Source organism: Psittacula echo (genome assembly GCF_963264785.1).
Source record: "Psittacula echo genome assembly, chromosome: 3".
Lineage (NCBI taxonomy): Eukaryota > Metazoa > Chordata > Aves > Psittaciformes > Psittacidae > Psittacula > Psittacula echo.
In genome coordinates, this window is record NC_137736.1 from 112,527,415 (window position 1) to 112,546,697 (window position 19,283).

Consider the following 19,283-nt stretch of genomic DNA (forward strand, 5'->3'; position numbering starts at 1 on the left):
ACTGTTAGCTTTGCAATAAAGTCACATGGCTTAGCAGCATGGGGTGAGATGAAGTGGTATGAAGTCAAGAAAAAAGGGTTTTCACTACAGCAATTAAAATGAGACTGACTTGTCAGAGCTCAGAATAACCTCCGCAAAGGGCCATCTCGCCAAGCTGTGTAACTAGTTGTGGCAAAAATAAAAAATAGTAACGTATTGGGTTTTTTCTTGTTTACAGCAATGCTGGAACAATGTAACAGACATAGTGGCTGGGCACAATGATATTCCAAACTATAAGTTCTATATGAATGAGATAGATTATATCTTGCATTGTTTTTAGCACTAGATTCTGAAAGAAGTAAGGAAAAGTAACCTGGAAAATATACCTGACAGCATTGAACATTCTTGATATTCTTCTTCATATTGGACAGTCTGATCTCAGGGAGCCATATGTAAATCCATCTAATAGGATTTTTGTTAAGTAGGTCAAATTTTATAACTCCAGTCTCTACCAGAGTTTGGATTTTTCTCTACAAGCCAGACAACCCTTCAGAAGCTGCCCCTTTACTACTAACAGAGAAGAGAACTGAAAGGAATTTAGTGGCTTGTACCATGTAGCTCTTTCAGACATATAAATACATCGTATTAAGGTATTAACAGTGAAATAGATGGAAAAGGGTCTAGGGGAAAAAAAAGGAGTCTCTCAACGGATAACCCTTTTTGGCCAGGACAAGGAATTCACGTGGTACCTCATCTAAAAAGATATCTTTTTTCTCTCACACTTCCTGTCAAGGTTTTAAGCAGTACTTGAGGTCAGTTCATTACCACCAACCAGCCTGTAATGATCACAGCCACTGTGGAATAACCCTTTATTAATAAAACCAGTGGGTATATGATGTGGTAAAAGAGATTGTGATGTGGTGTATATATATGTGGAACTCTTATGCTCAGGGCAGAACAAGGCCAATGCACGGCCACTGACGGGTGGATAGCAAAGTATTAAGCATGTTGACATTTCCATAAAAAGGTTTGCCTTTTCCCACACTAACAGTACTGCATCAGAATCTCCATACAGGTATTTAGGGATGCCCTTGGAAGCAGTTAAGTGTCATTCTTCTTTCCAAACAGAAGGCAGAATATGTAGGCTGCTGAATTAGAAACAAAGAGCTGCAGAAATAGCTCCCTCAAAGGCTTCATGCCTGGGGGAAAACCAAATGCGTTGCAGAAAGCTGGAGATAATCAAGGATGCCATCCAAATATGAAGTAAAGTTTATGATTAACATCTGGTAGAAGAGAGACAGAAGAAAAGGGAGAGGAGAAGCTCAGAGCATTCTAGGTTATGCTTGTGGCTGTGCAGCCAATTCCCAGAGCACCAGGGAAGGAAAGCGTGACACTCAGCCAAAGTAAGCCCTCAGTAGCTGCAATAGTAATGAAAGGTGCTAGGAGAAGAAATGGGCACCACAGCTGGGTGAAGCAAGATGCATTCATAGAATCATAGAATAGTTTGGGTTGTAAGGGATCCCCAAAGGTCACCTAGTCTAACCCTCACGCAATGAGCAAGGGCATCTTCAACTAGATCAAGTTACTCAGAACCACATCCAGCCTGGCCCTTAAGTGAATGGCACATCCATCACCTCTCTGGGCAACCTGTGACTTTTTTACCACCCTCAATGTACAAAATATATACAGCCTGAATCTCCCTCTTTTAGTTTAAAACCATCACCCCTCTTCCTATTGCAACAGGCTCTGCTAAAAACGTCTCTCCCTATCTTTCTTATAGGCCCTTTTTAGAACTGAAAGGCTGCAATAACATCTCCTCAGAGTCTTCTCCAGCCTGAACAACCCCAACTCTCTCAGGTTTTCCTCATAGGAGAGGTGCTCCATCTCTCTGATCCTTTCTGTGGACCTTATTTGTACTGTCTCCAACAGGTCCATGTTTTTCCTGTACTGAGGACTCCAGGGCTGAGCACAGTACTCCAGGTGAGGTCTTACCGGAGCAGAGTAGAATGGCAGAATCACCTCCCCTGATGTGGTGGCTACACTTCTTTGGATGCAGCCCAACTGGCCTTCTGAGCTGCAAGTGCGCATTGCCCCTGCTCAGCACCCCATCATGCAGCTGGCAGAGGTCTCTGGAGACTAGGGGCCAAGCATCTTCCACTATTCACTTTTGACAGTTCATTCAGATGCTTTACTTTCTTTGACTCTGCTTGCAAATGGAGCAAAAAGAACAAAATAAAATGAAGAGAATCAAGTAAGTTAAGTCCACATCACAGTGGGAAGCTGCTGCTGAAGTTATAGTAGGTATGCGTATTACAGACATTATCAGCTATGATTCAGGTTTAGTAGTTTCTCCCTATTGCTTTAACCTCCACTCAAACCCTTCAATTGTTTTAATTCTTCTGTTTTCCAATCTGAAAATCAAAAGCTCCACTCTAAATGTTGATACCCTCAGGGGAGGCAATGCCAGCTATGGCCCCACATGCTGTCCAGCACATGCAGGCACAGGGTAACTCAGCCCAGAGCTCCTTTCCCAGAGTGGTGAGGGTCTAGGGCTGGGTTGCCTCGCACGTGACCGGGTAGAGGGACCACAAGGACATGAACCATACTGACCTTTCTCAGCTGCCTTCACAGACAAGGGGCGAAGGCTGTGGCCGCTCGCCAGCTTTGGCTGGAGTCCATCCACTTTGCACTGGCTGAGCAGCATGACACGGACTGTAAAATCTCACCTAAAGGTTTCTAAATGTTTAGAGCCACAAAGGCAAAAGGGTAGTCTGAATAAATGGTGCAGCCTGCCTTAACACACTTCTCAGCTTTGGGGGTATAATAGATCCTTTATATTATCCTGGACAGGAACTGAAAAATGACATAATGCTGGAGGAATAGGACACAGGGGCATTGGGGTAACTTTAGAGATGATTCAGATCTTGTTATTAATTCTCTGTACTTGGCAGAATGTTTAAAAACTGGCAAGGGAACATTAGCATTGCTGGCAGAGCGTTACTACAGCTGCACAGGTGAAAAGAAATCAGTGCGTAGCTCTTTCCAGCCTCGTGAGGAGGCACAGGAGCAGGAGGGAGTAGCAGCCCTGTATCCCAATAAAAATACCATGCAAGAGAACTCAAAACCAGACTGGTTAAAGAACAAACAAGCGTTCTGTCCTGGCAGGTTGGCACAAAGTAACTGAAGCATGTCATCTGTTGATAATCTGGCCTCTCTACATAGCAAACATATTTTTCACAGGTCAGGCAGAGAACAATTGATTCAATGGCTAGAAAAATGCTGAGAGAAGGAGAGAAAGAGAGAAAAAAAGAAGGAGATGGTCCAATCTGTAGTACGTATTTCATAAGTGTATGTGTAAGAAAAGAGATAATCCTCTCCACAGTTCTTTTAGCAGGTGTTTATCCTTTTTGGCATTGACAGCAATATTTTGTAGCTACACAGCAGACATGCAGAATGGAATTCCTTTCCACACTTGCAAAAAATAATTACCCCTTATGTGACTTACAGCTGCTCTAGTCATTCATCAGTGCTGTTGTCCTCTTTCTCCAAACCAACACTATGAAAGTATTGCTTCTTCTGGAATTTACTGAGAAAACTGCATAATCTCCAAGTTGACTCTTAAAGAGAGTGACCAGGTTGCTACACTGGCTCCATTTAAAAGCTCTCATCACTAAGGAAGATGCTTTCCTATGAACACAAAAAAAAAGCATTAGAAGAAATACTATGTGGCATTTTGATGCGAAGGTGATGGGAACCCTTTAAAAAGCATGAAAAAAGACAAGAATCAGTGAGCAGTTAAACACCCCCCTTGCTCCCTAACAAACTTTACTCCTGCAGAAGGTTTTGCTTCCCTTTTGATATGCAGAGAGAAGCATAAGGATGTCTGCAAGGACAAGATCACAGCCACCGTAAACCAATGTTTCCTCACTGTAGCTGAGGTGAATCTCCCTAAAACAACAGAAATAGCTCAGGTAACTCAGTATCCATCTTTGAGCTAAGCACTTCCCAGTGTAACATCTTGAATGTAGCTCTACAAAAACACCAGTCACTGAAAAGAAGGTTAAGTATCTGGGCTTTTACTTTGGACAAAGCTGAAATTAGACCTGCCCTTGTAATAAAACTTCTCACAAGGACATTTGGGTTTATAAATCCTGAATGAGGACAACGTATGGATCTGTCCTGTGATCAGAACTATACAATGTTAGATGTTTAAACACAGTGGCCTAATTCCCCAGCAGTGCAGGATGGAGTCAGCAGGTTATGATGAGCTGCATAATCTAAGGATCTGAGCCCACATTTCATTATACATGAAAATGTTCCTCACTCCTCTGCTGAACCTGCTTCGATCAACTGCACTTTCCATTATCCTGGGTTTTGTTAGCACTATTTTATCTACAAAATAAATTATAATATTGTACTTCTGTGGTTTTTTGTGGTTTTGGTTTTTTTTTTTTTTTTTCAGCCAGCTTGGATTTGATGTGAACTGTGGATTTAAAAAAGCTAGATCACTTCATGCTAAAAGAACAGAACTGCAGAATACGATACACTGTATTTCACATATTTTAGGTAGGTTAGACCAGTAATCTGGAAACTGAAATGGGACACTTCATACCAGCAATATTTTCCAGTGATCTTTAACCTCATTAGGCATTCTCAGTACATCCAGAAGAGTAGTGTAAATAAAACACACTGTTTTCTGATGAGCTTTGATGAGCAGATGTTCGGGGTTTTTGTTGATTCATGTCTGGGATGTTTTTAAAACTTTTCTGCTTGTGTTCCATTTCCTGTTGGGGGAATTTAGAACGACCCAGATGGAGCAGGACAATTGTGACTGTGTCTGCCTGGATGCCACCCAGGCCAGCAGCTGTGCAGTGCCCACTGTATCCCGTCTGACTTGAGGAGGAGAAATTACGTAATTTGGTGTTTAGGCTACTTGTGAATTCCGCTCTTGGTGCAGACAAAATACTGCACCTCTATGCATTTCCTATTATCACTCTTTTCTGGTAGCCTGTAAGTGCATTTGAGGATACAAGATACTAGACTTGGTAAACCTTGCTTTTTGCTCTTCGGTGACACATGCACGTGAAGTCCAGACACGTTTTTAGCATCACTGAAGTAAATCAAAACTGTAATTCTTTCACTTTCTAAACTGATTTAGAATAAAATAAATCAGTATCTACTTTTTTTGTTTGTTATGTCTTTTGTTTCATTCAAACTGCAGTGATGATGCATAAATTTATAATTATTTATTCACCCTGGAATCAAAACTGAAATTTTTCCTCCATGGCAGTCACAGACATTCACTGATTTTAAGTCATATTATATGGGTTTGAATTTTTTAAAATGAAAAAATCTTCATCTGTGACGATTGTGAATGGCAGAGAAGGCAATAGGATGCTTCGAGGTTTTCAAATAATGTACAAGGGCTGAAAATGAATCAGGATTATTGGAAAGTACTCATAGAACATGGAAGGGTGAAAAAAGGAATAGCAGAAGGTGTAAATAAAAAGCCAGTACTAAGTGATTAAAGAGGAAAAGAAATGCAGACTAAAGCAAACAAATCTGGGAAAATATGTGAAAGCAGGAATGCAGAAGTAGATCCTGAGGTGATTCATGAGATACTGCAAGAAGATAATTGAACCCCCTGCAGTAGTGGAAATGTGAGCAACAAAATAGATAACCCAAGTTTCTGAAGCAACAGAAGATAAAGCTTCTGCAGTTCTGTACACAGCCCGTAATGCAGACAAGGGATTAGCAACCCATGAATGGATATTCTGATACTGAGGAAAAAGTTCCTCTTCTCTCAAGGAGAAAAGAACAGTTTATAAGGAGAAGAGTGCATCAAGTGTGGCTGTTTTGGGGATATTTCACAGAATAATAGAAGTCCTGTGCAGAAAGGCAGACTGTGAACATCACCCTTGGCTTCCCACAGAACACGGACAGGGATTTTCATTGTGTCTCAAGATGAAAAAGCATGTAATTGCATTAGGAAATACCTAGCAGAATGCTTTGCTTATTTAAGGAGAAATTGGACATTAAATCATTCTATCACAAGGCACAACTTAAAAGATGTATACGATGACATACTGGTCTTTAAAAACTTTTTTTAAAGAAACATTTCAGAGAAGGTTATTATTTTCTCAGTAAAACAATTATTTAATAGAATTAGCTGGGATTTTTTCCCACAAATTCTATTTCTGGAAGAAAACCCTATCAAGATATTTTTTATAGGAAAAGGCTTGTTTGAATGAATTTCCTGGTTTGAATAATTTTGAAACAAAATATTGAAGATATTGAGACATACTAGCTGAACACAGTAAAAGACTGGTTTTAAAATAATTATTATTGAGAAGGATAAATATAAATTAAGCAGATAGAAGAAAAGAAAATATAATCTAAAATTACTGCTAGAAGATTTTTCAGTGGTATGATGTGAACTTCTGAGACAAGAAGATTTTTGAAATTTAAATTATTTCAACTGTTCTGCATCCAGACAAAGCTAGGAGGTATAATTATTATTAGGCGTATATATACATACATATACATAAATACATATACAAAATGATATAAAGCAAGTAACACCATCAACACAAACAAAGGGAGATCCCACTCAAAAAGAACTGATAGGTCTGTGCTTGGGACAGTCACTTGTGTTTAAGGGTCAGGTTCATTACCTGCTTTGTACTACTAAATGTAAACTCTGTTTACAATCTAAGTTTGGCAAAGCAGCCTTCACTATCAATAAAGTTTCTTAAGAGTATTTTGAATAATTTAGACCTATTTGAAGCTACACTTATCCCATTAAATAAATCACAGTGCTTTGCTTTTACAGGAAGGATATGTTCAAATACACAGATATCTTAATGCCTTGCTTTTACCAAGTTTACTAACAGGGTAAACTGCTTCCCTTCCACTTGATTTCGTTTTTACAAATCAAACTGGGTTGGACACAGCCTTGAGTGACATGGTTTAGTGCGTGCTGTCCCTGCCCATGGCAGCGGGGTTGGAAATAGATGATCTTAAGGTCCTTTCCAACCCTAACTATTCTATGATTCTATGATAAAAAGCATATGTAAACACATTTCTCTGTTACGAGGAACTTTGAATAGTTCACTTAAAAAAATGTTGCTTATGATCTTTCTGTGTTCAAGACTTGTTTATTACTGTCTATTTTTTCGCAATGTGTTCCTACACTTGCCATTTTTAATTGTTTCCTTACGCTGAACTCTCTACAGGGAAAAATTAGTTCCAATGGCATTTATGAAATAAAAATGTCTATAAGGCACCTTTCGGTGTAACAATTATCCCATGCTGACTGAGCTCACTGGGAAGGTCAAGGATACAAGTCATTCATCCCAGGAGAGTTTCTTTCTTCCCTGTGATGGGTTAACATAAAATGCATATTTGTTCAGAGATCTAGACTAGCAACCACAGATTTGCATTCACAACTCCTCTTTGGTGACATTTTCATCACTGATTATGCCTAGATTTTTGAACTATATTAAATGTTCTGTTTGCCATTTGAAGTCAAATGAAGTCCAAGTCGAACTGGAACAAACTGGAACAAGATGTATGTCCCGTAGCATGGTATTCCTGCAGCATCCAGGTGTGCATTAATATTAAACCCCACCAAGGCAGTAGTACAAAAGAGGGATTTTGAGTCCTCAGGATTGAAGGACCCTTTGGTAACTCTCTTTCCAATTGCAAAATGCTAAATACCTCAAACATTCACTGCAATTTTAGTAACAGAAGCAGCTGTTAATGCTATTATCTGCAAATACTAGTGCAGGAAATCCCTGTACAGAGGCAGAAATAGCATCTGTAGTACTGTGATAAGTAGTCAATCATTTTAAAAGGATCTCTACACTTCCACCTCTCCTTTTGGAATCAAGCAAAGTCAAATTATTTGTATAAGTATGTATGTAAATAGGATTCAGCTGTAATTAATGAGGGAAATGCCTAAAATATACTCTATTTACAGGCAAAATGCATCTCAAAATAGTGAAAATCTGAAGACATTGCAATACACATTCTTCACAGAAGCAGAAAATGTCCTAAAATTATAGATTGCATACATGTTTCAATGACAGTTCAATCAGCTGAATTAAGAACGAATAACTACAGAAATGCCTTTGAATACAAACATAGATTTACTTCACAACATATTCTAAGGCTGAATTACCTTTACGTCCTGCTGCAGCTCCAGAGAAGTAATTTGTACTACATAAGGGATAAATGTCTCACAAAATATGCCGAGTCATCATGAAGAATTATATTAGTCTAATACAATTTGATTATTTTTTTAAACAATAACAGAATAAACAATAGAAGAGCAGGTTTTGATATTTCTAAGTCTATATTTTGTTTATTTATTTTGATTAAAATACCAACCTGCTTTATACTGTACTGAAACTTGGAGCATTCATCCACACATAGATAATGCTCTCAAAAGACAAGCTAATTTTTCTAACTAAAAAATGCATTTAGAAATAAATTGGCACAACTATTTGTTTTACATTCAGTATTAAATTGGCACTATGTCTGGTCTCTGGCAGCATCGACTATACTCCCCTTTGTTTGCTACCACTCTGTGCTCCAGCACTGAAACCAACACCTGTGGCCATATAAAGGGCTATGTACAGCAGCTGCAGGACTCAGATGTCCATACTGAAAGAAATTTCTAAAGCATAAGCATTTGGATGTGTGGCTGACTTCCTTGTCTGAGTCTTTTCAAGGCGTTCTTTGGAGGTCCACACTACTGGATGTTGCATCTATCAAGTGTTTGCAGTGTTACGACTGACCAATGTGTAGTGGTAACATAAGACAGCCTCATACTCAACAAAGATGCTCTTGGTTATAGTGATGTAAGGCTGTTATTATTCCTTCACTGAAGATGATATAGTTTTTTGCAGATTTTGTCAGTTGTGATACCACTGATACAGGTATATGTAAGGAAAGGCAGAGTCTATCCTGAAGATTAATATGAAAAATAAGCATCAGTAAACCATAACACAAATTTTTACTTAAAACTTTTTTCTCTGGAAGTAATCTATCTTATTAATGGAAAAGATGAATATAAGCCCCATTAGCATGTATATATATCACCTGCTCCCATTTGGGATCAAATAATCATAAAATCAATTTTTACTGCATACAATTCCTAAAATATAGTATGCAGACCTTTTAGTATGGCTTAACTGTGTGGGGCAAGTATCTAAAATTGCTACTCAGAGCAATATATACTCACATACTCATGTACAGTACATCCTCAGAAAAGTGCTCAGAGGTGTTGTTACTCATAACTCATAAGAGCAACTGAGTTTAACTTTGCTCTCAATCTAGACAATCTAGAGTAAAAATACCAATACAGGAGCCTTTTTCAGAAAACCTTCTATACTATAAAGCCACTTCCTTTCTTAACTGCAAAATAACTTCCTTGTGTGGAAAAGCTCTTAAATAAATGGAAACAGATATTCAGAATTACAGAACACATTGTCCTGCTCCCAAGTAAATACAGAATGTGTGTACAAATAGCTAAAAATTACATGCTTCCATTTAAAGGAATGTGTTACATATGCAGGTAACAGCAAATCAACTATTTGTGACAGGTTCTGTAAATGCAATTGCTCTGATAAAATTAGAACAAGGCATTGGAAGCAGCAAAGTTATTTACATTAGGATGTTGGAATATAAAAGCATATAGAAGCTACAGGCATACTCTTGAGTTACACATGTGCAAACCTGAGATAAATGTTACTAAGAAAAGAGCTCTAAGGATTCTGCAACATTGTCACAAACAGATTATTAAAAAGGGCAAAGCTGATTCACGGGCATGAAACTTGAAAAGCAGTATTCAAAACTATTCCAAGTCTCTTGTCTTCTCCATGGCATCCACCAACCCGTAACAGAGGAACACAAATTCTTCAGATCAGAAATATAATGAGCAGCAGTTTATTTAATGTTTTCTGATTTACATATTTCTATGGCATTTGCCAGCTAGATGACCAACCCCCCCGAAGAGTTCTGATGCAGCTTAGTTTGATCCACATCTTACATGGAATAGCAAAGCCAGGGGAATCATCTGTACACTTGATAACCAGCTTCTGATTTCAATATGTGTATTTTCTGTTAATGTCTACCTTACTATAATGTTTGATCATTTCAATCAACAAAAGGAGTACTTTAATTAAGCAGTCTGAAAGCTCTTGGAAGATTTTCATATGTAGTGAATTGCATGATGACCATGCTGGTTTACCTTCATTGCTTCTTTTTCGTGGTAAAACAAGGGATAGGTGGAACATCACAATATCATTACTGATGCTGATGTTAGGATCCAGCTGCATCTTAGTTTCACGTATGCATTTACTACCTACACTTTCAAGCTGTTACTGCCTGCTGAGAAGATGAGGACAAGCAGGCATGTTGCCAGTATAATTACTAATGACCTAACACTGGCAAAGCAAAATTTGCTGCAAACCAGTTATTGGTGCATAAATGATCTTGGAGTATTCCATTAAAAACATGGAATTTACTGTTCACACAGCAGCATTATGAAGAAGATTGATAAACTTAACTACAGTTTTCCACATTCACAGATATTTGATAAAACAACTTTTTCTCTGTTTTGTGTACCAGCTCAGATTAGCCTGCACAAAATTACAACACAACTTTGGTAAACAATAAACACAGTGGTACTCGGATCCCAATATGTATGACACAGTTCACTGCCCATGTAGAGTGCCTGCTGAAGACAAACAGCTTTTTTATGAAATCGAGTGAGGATTTTTTTCTGTTCACCTGTCGCATAAGTGCAGTCCTATTACTGGATATATTTGAGCTACTGGAACTCTAAGCCAGTTTGACCATTGGACTTGATGGAACTACTTGAAAATAGGTGATGATTCTGATCTCAGCAATTATAAAGACATATAATACAGAAAATTTCAAACCTACAGACCAGATGTTAGTCTAATAAGTACTATGAGACCAGGTATTGGACACTGTTTGTTTTCTGGAATATATCATATCAGTATTTTTGCAATGTCACAACAACACTCTTTGTTTCACAAAACTGCATGGTACACAACTGCATGATGCAGTTAAGCACCTTTCATTTTAGTGGACACAGTCATGAACTTCTGTTTCCCTTTTATTCTTAGACATTTTGACAAAGGTCAGTAGGATGAAAAATGCTTATCATGGGAATCCTTCCAAATTCTTCATCATGATCATAATGAAAAAAGGGCCCTAAACCAAGTGGATCGCAATTGAACAAAGTCAGATTCCCAACATAATCTTCTCTACGATCGAACACATAACTGTTCTTTCTCAGGCTTACCTGAAACACCTTGTGACATTCTAGCAGTTTAGGGTAAGAGTGATGTAGGTCTGTGCTTAACATGTCATACAGAAAATACTTAATAACTAAACAGCACTTGGTAGAAAAAACCTTTTTTTTTTTTTTTTTTTTTTGAATACTTTGCTGTAAATTCATCTTCAATTTGTTTTATTAGAAACACTTTGTCTTTTAAATTTATTTAATGAATAAGAGCCTTGACTCAGTATTATTATGCAGATAAACATGTAGGCTATATTTCTGTATTACTACTAGCTTTAGTATTTCTAGCTCTTTCAATTGAGCTATTGAAATAATTTTCCAACTTGCTATTATATTATTACTCTTTTCACTATTAAGGCATAGACAAATTTGTTCAGAAGTGCAGTAAAAATATAAAGTAAAGCTTGATATAGGGGCAATTCTTCCAGTTCTTAAATGTCCAGCTAACAATAACTTAACTTATTGAGTTCCATATTCTAATTATAGTCCTTCAACCTTAATTTACAGTGGTTTTATCTAAGTCATTTAAAATGGTTTTGATCTGACTTTTTAATAATAGAACATACTAAATGTTTTACAAAGGCTATATATATAATTGAACAGCAATAATATATTATTGAAAGTTGTTTTATAGTAGAAAATTACCTTTTCAGTGTCTCAAGTACTGTGAAGCAGCCACTCCCAGTGTCCTAAAGTTATCATGAAAATTACATAAATATAAAACCTGAGAAGACATAAGAGACCATCTGAGGCAGGAGGCAGCAAAGCAGATCACCACTGCCGATATATTCAAACTTTCTTTAAAACCTCTAGTGATAAGAATCCCGAGAATCTCCTCAGACTATTCTAACCTTACTGAAACATTTTTTCCTAGTAACACGTTAAATCTCCCTTCCTGCAAAATAATTCTAATTCTCAGGATGTATGAAGAATTCGCCTTTGATCCTTAACAGACCTAAAATAAAGAAGATCCCAATTCCTGAAGCTTTTTGTCACAGGTCATGATTAATTTTATTTTATTTTTTAACACTCTTCCTCTCCTCTAGACGCTTTAAACTTAATATGTGAGATCTGTATGTGGTGGTCAGTGAACACAGTGTCATTCTAACAACATATGCCTTATCCTTGTGCCATTCTCATACCAAAGGCTCTTGATACAAACAGTGCCCAGTGCTTTCAAAGAGCAAGGAAAAAGTGGTGGGTCATAGTGCTGACACCATCATGTCCTCTGTGCACCATATCCATTCAATCCCATTCCACTTCCTCATCTTACTGGAAATTTTTTATCTTCTCTATTGCAGTGGAAATGCCAGCACATGACAGCAGCAGAGCCATGTCTGAGATAGCAAAATTCAGCTTTCATTTCTCACGTGCAGCATTCTTTTTCCTAAATTTCAAAATTTGGAATTGGAAACAGTATGGCTCTCTGGATTTACATTATTTCTATGGCTGAGCCGGTCACTCTGCACTTTGTACCTTTGCTTCTTCCCTACTAAGTTTACGCTTTGTACCACCTTTATCATATTTCACATTCTTGGTCTATCTATTTAGCAAGATCACTTTCAACTCTGAACCTGTCTTGCATCACTCTTAACTCAGCCCGACTGGGTACCAACAAAAGCTGTTCTTTGTGCAATCAAGCGAATTCATACTGGATGTTTACTAGACCAGAGCAAACACAAATAACTTGCACCTTGCCTGAGACCTCCTCTTACTTTTAAAATGTGTAATTAATAACAATTTGGGAGCTAAGGTTACTAATTTTCTGGATGCCATGCTGTAGTTGAACCTCTATTTTCTATTTTTTATGGGAGAATGTCAGACATAAGGCAGTATCACTGGAGTTACTAATAATAGATACACCAAACCTAATGCTAACTGCTGGGACAGTTACTTTGCCAGAGGAATAAATTAGATTAGCCTGATAAACAGATTGCAAATAACCAACTCCGTAATCTCCCTCAAAATAAGAGAGGGAGCTATACATTTACTGTACCTTTCCTTGCCTTCTCCAGACAGCTGGGACCCATCTATCCTCCGCAAGTCCTCAAAGAGAAAAGCTTGGAGATTGCTACTGCATGTACTGTAATTCGAACAGGCCATCAGGACTTGTGTAACCTTTCTGCTGGGTTTAGACTGTCATAAACCAGAATGTTTTCAACTTTAAAGGGGGTGCTATAAAAATGCTACCCAGAAATGTGGGAAAATTAAATTTGCTTTGTGCATAGCAAGTGATTTTCCTCACCTGCAACCATGACCGAATCAGTTTAATGAACAATATGTAATTACAAGAAGCAAAGGTGAAAAAAAACCCCATCAACAAGGTACATAAGCAGGCTCACACACGATGCCTAATTTCTAGAGAACTATAACTATTTTATAGTCCTCACCTCTGGTGAGCCAACTGCTAGGCCAGCTGGTACGTCTATTTTTCCTGCTACCGCTCTTTAGTCACAGTCAGCGACTAAAAACCCTTGCTGGGAAACACGGTTGAATTCAAATAGCTGCTGAACTTCTGTGAAAGCAGTTTCCAGCCTGCTGGCTGTCATCATCCCTGGTGTCCCATGCAGCTCCGCAGCCCCTCTACCACTTTCCACCCTGGGACCCCTTAGCTCTGGGTAATCCCTGCAGTTTCATGAGCAGCTTCAGCCATCCCAGCTCTCAGTAAGGCTGCACACAATGTGGAAAACTAACACCAACCTTTGGTATGCTCAATTCCTGCATGTCTCAATTCTATATTGGTTATTAGAAAAACTTTCTTCCCAAAAGTGTTTTCAAGCTTTGGAACAGGTCCCCCAAGACAGTGATGGAGTCACCATCCCTGGAGATATTTAAAAGGCATGTAGATGGTGCCTGGGGACACAATTTAGTGGTGGACTTGGCAGTGTTAGGTTAATGGTTGGACTCGGTGATCTAAAGGGTCTTTCCAACCTAAACAATTCTATGATTCTATTCTTAAACTGCTTCTCACACCTCACATGAACTTCTCCAGTCTTCTTCTGTGGTTTCAGGGTCCAAATTTTGCTTTCTGGTGCTCAAAACCACTGTTGGCAAGTAGCAAAATAGGTATACCTGTGGTAGGTCAAAGACGCCATGGATTTGTAGATGCACAGCCCCCTTGACTGTATGCCTCTTTTTAGAATAAATACCTCTCAATCACCATAAAACAACATATAGAAACTAAATGTTCTCTTAGTCTAATTCTTTCACTTCATTGCCTTTAGAGGTGACATCAAACATTAACTGAGTACTTCTCCCTTGCTGGACTTCTCTTTCTTCTGGATATCTCAAGGAGGCATGGTTTTCATTTTAGCCCTTTCTCACTATGCTTTGTGTAACTCAGTAAGTGTCCTTCAGACTGCTTTTTCCCTATCTTGTCTGTGTTCCCGGCACTTTGTTGTTAATATTAATTGTATTAAGCACTGGGTCATAATTAAACCTTTTTATGGAAGGAGGGCAAGAGAAAGAAGAAGGTATTGGAACAAAAGGGCCCTTGAGGCTTTAGTTTTCTGTGTCACTCTTCACTTCCTCACTTTCCCTGTTAAGTAACAAGCAGAATTTTCCTTCATTTTTCTCTTAGGTCTAATGTCTTTTCCCAAACTTGTTCTTTCCTATAATTTCCCCTGCTAGATTCAATTCATTCTGCATCTTTGTCATTCTTCCTAGTATCTTCATCCTGTCACAAGACAGTGATTTTCCAGACTGCAAGTTTGGCAGAACACCAGGAAGGGAGATACAACATATCAGCTGAAGCCACCACCTCATCAGAGTTTGTGAGTTCCAAGACTACTCCATGGTGTAAACCCAAGTGTGGTATGTGGGCATGCCTTGGAGAGATGTGACAAAAGTGCATTTCTGACCTGAACTAAAATATTAACATAGATGCCTCCAGTAGCAAAGAGACTGGGGTTCTTCAGAGAGCTGAGAGACTGTTAAAGAGGTGAATGAACTGATAGAGCTGAGAAACCTACCTTAATAGTATGGTTTAATTGTTGATCTCTTAAGAGTGAGCAGCAACCGAGGTGCATGCTACAGAACTGAGAAACAAGTAGGATGGAAAGGCTGGGAAAGCAGGTCTGGAAACAAGATGCATTTGCCCACCACAGCATATCACCACTGCTGCTGAAGGCTTGCCTAAGTTGATTCTGTCATACCGCCTTCTGGCAAGGACTTCTGCCTTTTACAATAATGATAGCTGCTAAATACTGCCTTCACAAACAGCTACAGTGTCTGGCTGGAATTTACACTTCTTGCTTACCTTCTCCCATAAGAGCTTATTTATAGCTTCCTGGGTAAGCTACAAGGAACAACTTGCAGGTCCAGTAACAAAACTAAAAGATTAGAGCGGTTCACCTTCCTTCACTTTGGTTGTATGGGGCTGCTCTGAGGGACATAGAAACATCTGGCATGTAAATGAAGGATCTCTGGCAAAAATCTGGAAAAAGTTAAGTTCTGGCCTCACTGAGAGATCCTATCACTCAACATTAATGGTATTTTTTCCTTTTTCTGGTTACACTAAGACATGATGCTTTTTTCTTGTGTCAGATCCACATTAAAAAAAATTTGTTGTGCAATGGTAGTGAAAATTATTCAGCAATGATGTATGTTTAGAGTGATCTTAATACCTAAAGATATATTTTCTCCTGCATTAAACTGAGTCACAAGATCTATTTAGAATCTGAGAGAATATCCAATGCAGCACCCCCTGCATCCAAACTGGCAAATGACATCTCTTTATCAAAGTCATACTGATGAGTTCATAGTTGCTGAGTTCAGTGCCATAAGAATCATTCGTTAACCACACTGTTACAGCTGACATTCTGAAACTGCCCTTAGTGTGACACTGCATGCTTAAAAATGATATCTTGATCTAACTAAGCACGTGAATTTAGATGAGAAAGGTGACTGCAGGTTGTGCATATCTTCTCTTAACTATTTGTTGAACTCGTAGGACCACATCTGTAATTATGTGCTTGTTTTCATTACTCACACCTACGTCTTGAGTAGGAATACTTTTAAATTTGCTGTTTTTTTTCTCTTTCCAGTTATCTAATATGATCTATAATGCCTCTCAGAGCTTCCTTTGTAGGTTCAGTAAACATAAACATACATATATATATAAAAAAATAAATATATAAAAACTCAAACAAAATTATGGAACAATACAAGCCATTTATTTTTATTTCATTACTCACGCTGATTTAAATACAGGTATTTAGGCAGTATATCAAGCTAAAAACTCACTAAAATTTAGAGTTTGTATATGAGAAAATTGACTTCTATAGCCATAATCAAATAATTAAACAGATTTAGTTAAGTCAGTTTACTTCTTTATTTCTACTGCAGAGTAATTATACTGGAATAAAGTCACTTTAATTCCAGACAAGACTGTCCACATGGGCAGTTATACTGAACCAGCTGTTGTAAAATAATTGCTTATAGTAAAATAGCTGTAGTCACAGTTATACCACTTGCTTCCCCCTGAAAGCAAGCCATCAACATAACAATCTTGCCTTTTTCACAGAAGCTGAGCCATGTTGGCTCAATCCTATTCCATAAACAAAGGCAAAGGGCTTTGCCATCAGAATGAACACAACATAGAAAACAGCAGATTTTACTTCTCAATTCAGCACTGAGTGGGAAGGTGCAGTGATGCACTTGCAGTTTTTTATCACTTAAAAGGTTCTGAGATGCTCTGGGATGTGGAATGGAGAATGTGGATAGAAAGTGAAGCCTTTTGTGTAACGTGCTATATATTTTATAAAAGTGTAGTCCATCACAGAGATAACTCCAGATGAAAAGAGCAGAAGATGAGCTACTACTGCAGCATTCCCTCCCTCTGCTACCCCATGGATACCCCTTGCCTGGCAGGTATGGCCTCTTCCCTCCAATTTGCTGCTCAGCCTCACAGTGAGCAATCCTCGATCTGCCTTGACCTTTCAAAGCTTGGAAACTCTAAGGGGCTTGCTTGCATCTCAGCTTACATCAGTGCAGAGAAGATGTTGATCCTCTCAACTTCTTTATACTGCTGTCACTTATGAAGTGAGTTGAAGAATGAACAGACCTGTAAAATTCTGCTTATTGAACTGTATCTTTGTTTCACTAACATTAATTTAAATGTTTTAGTATTCTAGACTTAAAGCACAGGCTTCAGAGCTGGCTGATTACATATTATGTGCATCCAATATCCAATTTTTGCAGATGAAAGAATTCTTCCTTCAACCACACAGCTATTCAGTCAGAGGTATTTCCCCTCAAAAGCCCTTTATAATTTGGCTCCCCAAGCTCTCAATATGATATAATAATGCACAATTCTTGCAAATGTCATTTGAACTAAAAATATAAGAAATCTGGGTCACAACTCACCTCGATCTGTGTCGTACAGGAAGACAAAACGGTTCCATTCATAATGATCCAGCAAGCTCAGGAGGGCTCCCCGCAGAGATGGCCGCAGCTGCAGCACGAACTGACTCTCACCTTCTGTGGGGAAACTTGGTGTGATGAGGGAGATGTGCAAGGCGCTGCAGAATGAGGTCAAGGTGTGTACTGATCTCTTATCATATAGTCCAAAAATGGCAAAAACTCCTCTAGAATACTGGGAGCAAACTGAAAGAAAAACAAAACAAACCCATGAAGTTCAGCTGGTGACAAAATCTGTACTTAGGCATTCCAATATCCCCAAATTTTTAATTTGATGATTTTAACTTCTGCCTGTATAGTTAATTTCACTTTTCACATACGTTTCATTCTGGAAACCAATAAATAGCCAAATAACACTTTGTCACTTTTGGATCCCATTCATTATCAATAATGTTTTTACTCTGAAAGAAAATATAAAATAAAGAACATGTACTTTTGCACATGACTGAAAATTCAACATATGCTGTTTTAACTATAGCTCTGGATATTATCAGGTGTTGATCATTTCCATTATCTTAAGATGAAAAGTGTTCACATTTTGAAATGTGCAATTATCACAAAAATGTTACCAACCTCGTAAGTGAAATGTAGACATTTTAAATTGCAACAGTGTAGAACATTTACTCCCATTTAAGCAGGGAGGCCTTGCGTTACATTACAAGTCTACTACAGACATTGAGTAAAATCCTACTTCATGAATAACCTTCTTAATTTTAAGAGAGCAGTTGAAGGGAAACACAGTAAGTCAATATGACCAGACTTTTGCCTAAAACCTTTTATTTCTACTCTATGTCAACCGCAAAACCAGAAAACAATGACCTGAATACATAGTCTGAGTTTTGATTTGTTCTTGGACTCATTTAAGACATAAAGACCTTTATTGATTTCAACAGACCGGATAAGCGCTTTCCTGATCTATACACATAAAAACAGACATAAGGGTATTTTCTTGAGAAAATACTACCTCTCTAGGAACTCACAAAAGGCTCAATGAAAACACATCCCGACTTTTTTTCAAGTACAATACAACTTATTAGAAACTGAGTGATTGTTAAGTGTTACCAATCCCAGAATCACAGAAAATGGAGAAAGGAACAGCCAGTTATGGGATCATTGTATCCATTTTCTCCTATGTATTTACTGTGCTCTCTTGTTCCACAACCTCTTTCCTTGCAACCCGTTCTTTCATGTAGCCTGAAGATGGGAAAATCTAAGGAACATCCTGCAGATGCCCTCCTCTCTTCTAGCCTGGACATCACAGTCATCCTATGAGCGCAGCACAGTTAGGGTACAATACACATTTAGCAAACAGGCTTAGTTCAGCTTTAATTTCTTAATATTGCATTTACTGCATGGAGAGCAAAAAATACAATCTGTGCATTTTTATCCTCATACTCCAGATCTGATGGCAGAACGAAGTGGCTTGAGGGCCGTTCTGTGATTTTATGTGTTGCCCCACTATTGCAATCCCAACCTAAGGATTTGCATAGCCAGATTAGATATAAAGAAAGCTTTTTAGAAAGCTTTCTTTCTTCCTATAAGTCCC

At 38.2% G+C, this 19,283-nt stretch overlaps 1 protein-coding gene across 3 annotated transcripts in view; it reads right to left on the bottom strand.

The window, feature by feature from the left end:
• The window catches only part of GRIA4 (glutamate ionotropic receptor AMPA type subunit 4), a gene marked incomplete at its 3' end in the record, with an annotated part of 229,397 nt that overhangs the window by 138,947 nt on the left and 71,167 nt on the right, over positions 1-19,283 (bottom strand). For all 3 annotated transcript variants that reach the window (XM_080612922.1, XM_080612923.1, XM_080612924.1), the window contains exon 3: positions 17,684-17,923. In XM_080612922.1, coding sequence (XP_080469048.1) covers positions 17,684-17,923 — 240 coding nt within the window. The remainder of the gene's footprint in view (positions 1-17,683; positions 17,924-19,283) is intronic.